The 10,459-nt window shown below is 36.4% G+C and overlaps 2 protein-coding genes across 2 annotated transcripts; both read left to right on the forward strand.

Moving 5' to 3' along the window:
• The first annotated feature begins 303 nt into the window (after positions 1 to 303).
• Positions 304 to 1,138, forward strand: LOC128549074 (uncharacterized). Its single transcript, XM_053525213.1, has 2 exons — positions 304 to 474; positions 731 to 1,138. The coding sequence occupies exons 1-2, from the start codon at positions 460 to 462 to the stop codon at positions 1,136 to 1,138; spliced, it is 423 nt and encodes a 140-aa protein (XP_053381188.1). The 5' UTR covers positions 304 to 459.
• LOC123550708 (uncharacterized) lies at positions 1,135 to 2,544 on the forward strand. The gene has a single exon (XM_045339136.2). It carries the CDS (start codon positions 1,135 to 1,137, stop codon positions 2,542 to 2,544), a length of 1,410 nt encoding a protein of 469 aa, XP_045195071.2.
• Positions 2,545 to 10,459: the final 7,915 nt, after the last annotated feature.

The following is a 10,459-nucleotide window of genomic DNA, read 5'->3' on the forward strand; positions in this document are numbered from 1 at the left end:
TTTTTTACTGAATGTGAGTTTTATTTAGTGTAATTTATATGACGGGTAAAATTAGTTATGCACGGCACTAAAACTAGGACAGCAATGTTATTGATAATTGTACGCAGGAGCGGAGCAGTGTATTTAAATTTTAAGGGAGACAACTAGATCTGTCTGTTTATCAGTTTTCCTCCCTCCCCCTCCTCTTAGCAATAACTACAAGAAAATGACTATTGCAAACATCCAAAAAAAAATGCGACCAATCTTTCCAAAATGGAAGTATTAAAATAAAGCAAATACATGTAGCAGAAAAAAATGCAATTTATATCGTTGGAGTCCATAAAATCGCGGAGACCATTAATTCGCGGCCATTTTGTTTTTCTCCCCGGTCATGTGATTTTTAAGCTTCACGCGCCGGAAATCACGTCAGCGTTTACTACAGTGTTTACTCTAGCGTATCCAGCTGTCAGACAGTAAAAAATGCGTTTTAAGCAGGTGAGTGCACTAAATATTATTCAGTTATATAAATTTTACCTTTAAACACTATTCCCTTATTAAAGCCATTAAAAACACACATTTTTTTTATCACAAAATGAATGTTTGGAGTCAAAAACTCCTCCGTCTGCTTTGTTGACATTTTATCAATGGGGGTCACGTGACAATAATTGTAACAAATTTAGGCCAATTATAAAAAAATAAGTTTCATGTAACTATATCCCTTAGCTATAATATTTTTTTCTTTACTTTTCAGACCAATCCTCAGCCTATCAGAAGCAATCCTCAGCCTGTCAGAAGCAAGTACAGACTGTATTCACCAAGTGCATTAACAAGTGCATACAGATGTGTTAAAGAAGATGGTTTGTCAGTGCTGAAGGCGTCTAGAATGTACAGTGTACCTGAAAATACACTGAGAGACAGGGTTCTAGGAAAAATTGACCCAGAAACTGTTGTTATGGGAAAAGTGCCCCTATTTGATCAGTATGAAGAGTCAAAAATAGCAAATCATTTTAAAGAAATGGCTAGCTACGGATACGGTTACACAAGACAAGAATGTGTTGATATAGCTTCAGATTATGCTGTCCAGTTGGGAAAAAGGGATAAGGACAAACGTCTGTCAATAAATTGGTTGAAAGGATTTTTACATAGATGGCCAGAATGAAGGTTGTGAAACCACGTGGATTAGAGTTTATTCGGGCTAAAATGACAAAGGAAAGCACAGTCATGGAGTACTTTGAACATTTAGAGAGGTGCATTAGCAGACATGACCTAGCAGATAAACCACATCTCATCTTTAACATTGATGAAAAGGGACTAACTATAGACCACAAACCCCCCTATGTGGTAGGAAGCTCAACATCAACTGTGCAAGCTGTTACTTCTGGTAAAGGTCAAACAGTTACAATGATAGGCTGCGGAAGTGCTAGTGGTGTCTCAATTCCACCTTTTTTCGTATTCCAAGGGAAAAGAATGAATTCTGATCTTTTGAATGGGGCCTCACCTGGAGCTTCAGGGACTATGTCGGAAAGTGGCTGGTCAAATACTGATGTGTTCAGGAAGTACTTGAAAGATCACTTTATGAAGTTTGCACCTGGTCGCCAAGGAGAGAAGATCATACTTTTACTAGATGGTCATCGTTCCCATGTTGCAGTTGACCTTGCTGAGTGGGCTAAACAGATGAATATCATTATCTTTGTGTTACCAGCCCATACAAGTCACATATTGCAACCCCTTGATGTGGCTTGCTATGGGCCCTTTCAAAGGATATATAATAACCTTTGTCACAAGGTTATGAGACAGACCTCAGCTGCTATAACAAGGTACAATATTTGTGAAATAGCCTGCAAAGCATACTCCAAGGCCTTGTGTGCAGAGAACTTGCATGCAGCTTTTCAGAGGACAGGTATTTATCCCATAAATAAGGAGGCCATCCCAAAGGAGCATATGATCCCATCAGAGGTGTTTTGCAGTCAGACAGTGGCTAATGAGGATGGGAATGACAGTGACGCCACAGTAGAAGGGGGTATTACTACAAATGCAGCAACACCTGAAGATCTTTTTGAAAAGCAAACCCTCAAGCTCAAAAATGTGAAGTCGAAATTAATTAATAAACCACGAAAAACCATGAGCAAGCTTGTTTCAGGAAAAGAGCTGACAAGTGATGAAGTATGTGAGGCCATACAACAGCACATAAAAGATCAACAGAAACCTACCAAAAAACCTGCTAAAAAAACTGCCAAAATGTCAAAATTAGTGAAAAAGTCCCCAATGAAGAAATCAGTATCACCCAAACCAGGTCCGTCACACATTAACTTGCTTGCTAGTTCTGAGTCTAGTTGTGATGAGGATATTGAAGATGAAGAAAAATGTTGTGTTTGTGGACTTTTTACACCAACAGCACTAGCTAATGCAGTCTCCATCACATTCGCAAAGTGGGCTCAATGTGATGGCATGGTGAATGGATATCCATGTAATCACTGGACCCATCTTATTCACTGCACAAATGTCAGAGTAATAAGAAGAGGGGACACATTCCTATGCCCTCACTGTGAAGTCATGGAAGAGTAAAACTATGTTGTAGGCCATAGTAACTGTTAATAGTTATTTGTTTGTTACTGTTGTGAAATACTTTTTAAAAAAAAAAAAACACTAAATACACGTTAACCTACTAAATGAATAAGTTTGGCCTTTTAAGTCACGTGATTCAAGTACCAGGATGCTACAGCCTCGTTTCCGCGAATTTATGGTTTGCAAGCGGCTGACATTGTTTATTTGACAGGACTGTTTTGAATTAACTTTACTTCTTAATTAAATGGAACAGAATTTATTGGAATGGTGTTTGTACAGTATAATAGACATATTTGATAAGGTATGTAAATATTTTCTTATGACAACCTTTATTTATTGAGTTTACGCTAAATATAAATAAACACCGCGAATCAATAGTCTCCGAGGATATTAGCTGCAGACACTTTTGCACAAAAAAATGAAAAAGTTGTGTCAAGATCTAGGACATTACCTACAGTAAGTAATAATTTAACCACCTATGGAACTTTATCAATAAATCTTAGGTTCAAAAACACAATTGATTTTTGATTAATACACACTGTCACATATAAGAGTTAGTCCAACTAATTTGACGCCTGGTCCTAGGAAATATTGAGATAATTTTTTTCAAATGGGCAATATCCCCATTGTTTAGATTGCCAGTCACAAGTATCAAATATAAACAGTCTGAACATCGAATTATTTTGACTAATATACGAGGCAAAAAGCAGTATTTTCATCCTGTAATCAAGTTCACCAGCAAAAAAAAAACGGCAAAATAAGTAGTGGTTGTTGCTAGATCTACTAGATCCACTTCCTGCCAAGATACTTTTGTGCTTAGAACTGTGCTGTCCTAGCTCTTAATGCTGAGTGCCAACGCCAAGAAGCTGCTACATGTACAAGTCAAGTACTACCATATTTCATGTCTTTGGTATGATCTAGTCCTGGCTTCCAAAACTCTAAATGCTGCTTTTTCATATTTATTTTTTTCATAGTTGCGGCTTTAAACCGGGAGCGCTGAAGTACCTTAAGCTAGGTATAATGATGCAGTCAGAAAGCACACCTAAGACTGCCCACACTCTAATTGGGTGTATACATGTACATAGGAAGTAAAATTAGTTTTGTGATAGGTTAAAAGGGTAGCTGAGCAGATTCTACGTGCACTGCTTTGCTGTACAAGTGTTTGAATAGAGCTCTATAGTAGACAACCATATGATAAACAGAGTATTACATTTGTGACTTTCTGTAGATATTGAATTTATTAAACTCATTTTATGAAATAGGTCTGTTATAGGTCGACTGATTTTTAAAGTGTGTGCCCTCCCCCCCCCCCCCCACCCCACCCAATCTGAAAATGCTTCCTACGGGCCTGTGAGGGATGTGGTGCAAAGGACTTTTACTTTACCGATTGTAGAATGAAAAAATATGAGACAGTAATTTCTTGTGTTTATTAAAAGAAAGTCTGACAGATAATGATCTTAACATTTCTGCAACGTTAGGTATTTTATGTTTCAACAAAAAACAAAAAAAGCACCTTATATTGCAATCAGCATGTCAGGTTACATTTTAATCGTTTTAGAGTTATCAGATACCGTATTTTAGTACAAACTACCAGAGCTTTGAATAGAAAAGTTATCTTTAAATGTGTGTGTTGTCACAATGAAGTATTTAACCAAAGTTAAATTTTTGTTTACTCATTGACAAACATCTACTTGGTATCAGAGTACAAAGTTTCAAAGTTAGTTGAAAGAAAACCTTACATCCAGGGAATATGTATACCAAAATACCAGGTTTTGAAATTTAGTTATATTATACTCTCTCCTTGACTAGAAACAAATTTATATATTAATGACATAATACAGATTATCTGGAATATAATGTAGTTTTTTACCCATGGAGCAGAAACATTATTTTAATTTCTTTTTAGAATCTTTTTTGCAGAATTTGGGCTTGCATATTTTACACAGGTGGGACTTGATGGAAGTGTCCTAGTTATTGGCCTATGTTGAAATTTCTCTGGCCTAGAGACAGAGTTCACTGTAATCTGTGTTTATATTTTCATTAACATACCATACCTTGTTCCAGATTGCTTGATATACTTTTGTAGTAGTCGCAACTTGACTGCGATGGTTGACCTTAGGCTGATTATTCATATCGATTATTTCATTGTAGAAATTTGGTTTGCTTAGGGTAGCCGTGTATTTAAAATGAATGCAATGAGATGAAGCGTTTTACATACACACCTTTTCAATAATAGGTTGTGCCTCATTATGTATTATAATAAAAAGGTCAACCATCGAGGTCAAGTTGCGTCCACTATATTTGTTTCTTCTTCCATTTGTGTACAGGTCCCACTCTGGGCGACGTCGTAGAACAAAAGTATTGTTTTTAGGAAAACCCACAATTAATTAGCAATAAAACACTTCAAAATTTAAGAATCCATTAAATTTACTGGATATTTGGCCCCGGTTAATTGATTTACTAAACTGCTCACAAATAGTTGAAATTTTGTATCTTAGAAAAACATGACATAATTTACCAGTCCTAGAAGTATCTAATTGAGTGATTTTGGCATTTCAAAAGTTTAATGCTTGCCTTTCTTGATCTAAACTAAAAGTTATTAACTGAATAAGCAATTTAATCACATTTCTTTGCTTGTTTGTTGTTGGTGTAGCCACATTTTTAAACAGAATTTCAGTTATATAACAACAGGTAGTTAACTTTAATTCTGTATTAGTACTAACATCTCTACATCTCTGCAAGTAACTGCCAACTTCTCCACGTAAATCAGAGGTGGTGAATAATTGATTTCAGGCACAATATCATTTAATAGAACTCAGAACCCTTTAGTCTGAAGATCTGCACTCTCCCTATATTATTAATTGAACTAAGGATGAGGACAACTTGCTTTTCTGGTTGGGTATCTTTTTTCACCCCCTGAAATTGGACATTTTATGGGATCGTCGAGGTGGGCAGCATCAATATCAGTTGTCAGCTGTCTTACTTGAAATGTTTTTCTTATCTTGGTAAGAGAATGTATGGGTAAAATAATAATACATTATATTTTAATAAACACAAGGATGGTGCCACTGGCTCTGAAGTAACTGCCTATCAAATACTCTAAATTGCAAAAACTTCCAGTGTCTGCATTCTTAATTTGAGTAGTTTTACCCTTGTTCTCCAGGCATATTCAGAATGCTTATGGGAATTGTATCTGGACCTCAGGATAGAAATACATTTAAACAAGTCTTTTTCCTTTCGGGAACTGCTTGATGGATCTTCATCAAACTTGGTCTGTAACATCATTGTAATGGTTCCACTTGGTATATATTAGGGGACACTACAGCTGCAATATTCTGTATATTTCTGTAAAATTTTGGTGTCTGAACCTACAAAAAATGTAAATAGCGATAAAACAATTACATATATACATACAGGAAAATTGCCAAACTTGAAAATATGATCAAATTGATCATGTTTTTTTATGGTTCATTTATAAATTTTATTGAAAGAAATACACTTGTATTCAAGTTAATCCTTGTAGATAATGTCTAATAAAAATCTTTGAAAGTGTCTTAGATAAAAAGACGAATTACTTGTCACCAGCGTTTCCAGAAAATAAAATGCTACAAGAGAAAAGAATTAAAATTTGTCTACCATTTCATTGGTTAACTATCATGGTTATTTTAGTAAATTGAATATAGAAAACGAAAACACCGAAAATATTTGCAAAGATTAATGAGTGCCAAGTCAGTACTTAGTACAATAAACATTCAGATATTTCACAAGGTATGTAATAGATACAGTACGAGTTTTTAGCTCACTTGTCACAAAGTGACAAGGTGAGCTTTTGTGATCGTGCGGTGTCCGTCGTCCGTCGTCCGTCCGTCTGTGCGTGCGTCTGTCCGTCCGTAAACTTTTGCTTGTGACCACTCTAGAGGTCACATTTTTCATGGGATCTTTATGAAAGTTGGTCAGAATGTTCATCTTGATGATATCTAGGTCAAGTTCGAAACTGGGTCACGTGCCATCAAAAACTAGGTCAGTAGGTCTAAAAGTAGAAAATCCTTGTGACCTCTCTAGAGGCCATATATTTCACAAGATCTTCATGAAAATTGGTCAGAATGTTCACCTTGATGATATCTAGGTCAAGTTCGAAACTGGGTCACGTTCCCTCAAAAACTAGGTCAGTAGGTCTAAAAATAGAAAAACCTTGTGACCTCTCTAGAGGCCATATATTTCACAAGATCTTCATGAAAATTGGTCAGAATGTTCACCTTGATGATATCTAGGTCAAGTTCGAAACTGGGTCATGTGCCGTCAAAAACTAGGTCAGTAGGTCAAATATTAGAAAAACCTTGTGACCTCTCTAAAGGCCATATTTTTCATTGGATCTGTATGAAAGTTGGTCTGAATGTTCATCTTGATGATATCTAGGTCAAGTTCGAAACTGGGTCACCTGCGGTCAAAAACTAGGTCAGTAGGGCTAAAAATAGAAAAACCTTGTGACCTCTCTAGAGGCCATATATTTCATGAGATCTTCATGAAAATTGGTCAGAATGTTCACCTTGATGATATCAAGGTCAAGTTCGAAAGTGGGTCACGTGCCGTCAAAAACTAGGTCAGTAGGTCAAATAATAGAAAAACCTTGTGACCTCTCTAGAGGCCATATATTTCACAAGATCTTCATGAAAATTGGTCAGAATGTTCATCTCGATGATATCTAGGTCAAGTTCGAAACTGGGTCACGTTCCTTCAAAAACTAGGTCAGTAGGTCTAAAAATGGAAAACCTTGTGACCTCTCTAGAGGCCAAATATTTCATAAGATCTTCATGAAAATTGGTCAGAATGTTCACCTTGATGATATCTAGGTCAAGTTCGAAACTGGGTCACGTGCCTCAAAAACTAGGTCAGTAGGTCAAATAATAGAAAAACCTTGTGACCTCTCTAAAGGCCATATTTTTCATTGGATCTGTATGAAAGTTGGTCAGAATGTTCATCTTGATGATATCTAGGTCAAGTTCGAAACTGGGTCACCTGCGGTCAAAAACTAGGTCAGTAGGGCTAAAAATAGAAAAACCTTGTGACCACTGTAGAGGCCATATATTTTATGAGATCTTCATGAAAATTGGTCAGAATGTTCATCTTGATGATATCTAGGTCAAGTTCGAAACTGGGTCACGTGCCATCAAAAACTAGGTCAGTAGGTCAAATAATAGAAAAACCTTGTGACCTCTCTAGAGGCCATATTTTTCATGGGATCTGTATGAAAGTTGGTCAGAATGTTCACCTTGATGATATCTAGGTCAAGTTCGAAAGTGGGTCACGTGCCGTCAAAAACTAGGTCAGTAGGTCAAATAATAGAAAGACCTTATGACCTCTCTAAAGGCCATATTTTTCATGGGATCTATATGAAAATTGGTCTGAATGTTCATCTTGATGATATCTAGGTCAAGTTCGAAACAGGGTCATGTGCGGTCAAAAACTAGGTCAGTAGGTCTAAAAATAGAAAAACCTTGTGACCTCTCTAGAGGCCATACTTGTGAATGGATCTCCCTAAAAATTGGTCAGAATGTTCATCTTGATGATATCTAGGTCAAATTTGAAACTGGGTCATGTGCCATAAAAAACTAGGTCAGTAGGTCAAATAATAGAAAAACCTTGTGACCTCTCTAGAGGCCATACTTTTCATGGGATCTGTATGAAAGTTGGTCTGAATGTTCATCTTTATGATATGTAGGTCAAATTTGAAACTGGGTCAACTGCTATCAAAAACTAGGTCAGTAGGTCTAAAATTATTAAAATCTTTTGACCTCTCTAGAGGCCATATTTTTCAATGGATCTTCATGAAAATTGATCTGAACATTCACCTTGATGATATCTAGGTCAGTTTCAAAACTGGGTCACGTGCGGTCAAAAACTAGGCCAGTAGGTATAAAAATAGAAAAACCTTGTGACCTCTCTAGAGGCCATATTTTTCATGAGATCTTCATGAAAATTAGTGAGAATGTTCACCTTGATGATATCTATATAAAGTTCAAAACAGGGTCACGTACCTTCGAAAACTAGGTCAATAGGTCAAATAATAGAAAAACCTTGTGACCTCTCTAGAGACCATATTTTTCAATGGATCTTCATGAAAATTGGTCAGAATTTTTATCTTGATAATATCTAGGTCAAGTTCAAAACTGGGTCACATGAGCTCAAAAACTAGGTCACTATGTCAAATAATAGAAAAAAGGACGTCATACTCAAAACTGGGTCATGTGGGAAGAGGTGAGCGATTCAGGACCATCATGGTCCTCTTGTTCTTCAAAAGTGTCCCTCTTACAGACGTAAGAAGCCGTTTCGCTAGGACGAACACCAATATTGTCCGAGGCGAAGCCAAGGATAAAATTGGTGTTCGTCCTAGCGAAACGGCTTCTTACGTCTGTAAGAGGACACTTTTGAAGAAAAACGAGTAACTGTATCTGACTTATACGACGATAATTGTACAGAATATATTAATGAATGAATAAGTAAATGAATAGAATTTTTTTTTCGAAAGATAAACATTAAATTATTATCGTGTGCCTTTCTAAATATACTGTATCAACTAGTGGTATAACCCGAAATTTTCGTGCATTCAAATTTCAAACGGGTGGCTGTACATGTTTGTACATTGATATACATCACTACATGATATACAAGTTCTAAAAATGACAGACGCTTTTTGAACGAGGAAACGAACGAACAGGACGAAATCCCAGACCTCTTAGTACCATCCTTGACTGTTTACATTGAGGCATCGGAGCTCCATTGCTGGATGTGTCATTTTGTAATGTAGGTACGATATATTTTATCTGTTTATAAATATTACGTTTCAGTAGTCAAATAGAGGTTTGTTGTGATTTTAATCTTGGTGTATAATATCTGTTATTGTCCGTAAGTATTGACCTGGCACTCATTAATCTTCGCCAATATGTTCGGGTGTTTTCGTTAATTTACGCAATATTAGTATCCTGAAAGTACCTATATTCGCAGTGGAGAATCACATGATCAAAATAATCTCTAAACCAAAATAAATTTATGAATAATATGGGATGAAATTGAAGCAACTTTTGCTGTAAATCTAAAATATAGCCTATCATATGGCAACATATATGTATCCTAAAACTACATAGATTTCAATCACAATCACTTCCTCAGATTATCTAGGACACTTCAAGAAACTGAGACTTCTTATTTTCCTTAGTGTTTGTAATTACAGGATATCTATCACTATTGTCAACTACATAATAATTTAACAACTTTCATTAATCTTATGTTAGTCTATGTTTAAATTTTATATAATATCCTGGTATGAAACTTATTCATGTTCTTCAAAATATAACTTTTGTTTAGAGATTATTTTTTATGCCCCCGGCATCTACTGATGCGGGAGGCATATAGTGATCGTCCTGTCCGTCTGTCCCTTCGTTCGTCCGTCCGTCCGTCCGTACAAGGTTAACCAAATGGGACCGTTTTTTCTAGCATCAATACCCCTTACTAGAATGACTTGATACTAATGCAGATGTAACCTGTGACCATTCCTCATCTTTAGACATCACCTGACCTAAGTTTGACCTTGATCTCATTTTGGACTTAGGTTGCTTTATATGGGCCATCTCTTGGTTAACCAAATGGGACCGTTTCGTCTAGCATCAATACCCCTTACTAGAATGACTTAATACTAATGCAGATGTAACCTGTGACCATTCCTCATCTTCAGACATCACCTGACCTCCGTTTGACCTTGACCTCATTTTGGACTTAGGTTGCTTTATATGGGCCATCTCTTGGTTAACCAAATGGGACCGTTTCATCTAGCATCAATACCCCTTACTAGAATGACTTGATACTAATGCAGATGTAACCTGTGACCATTCCTCATCTTCAGACATCACCTTACCTCAGT

Source organism: Mercenaria mercenaria, chromosome 2, assembly GCF_021730395.1.
Source record: "Mercenaria mercenaria strain notata chromosome 2, MADL_Memer_1, whole genome shotgun sequence".
Taxonomy (NCBI): Eukaryota; Metazoa; Mollusca; class Bivalvia; order Venerida; family Veneridae; genus Mercenaria; species Mercenaria mercenaria.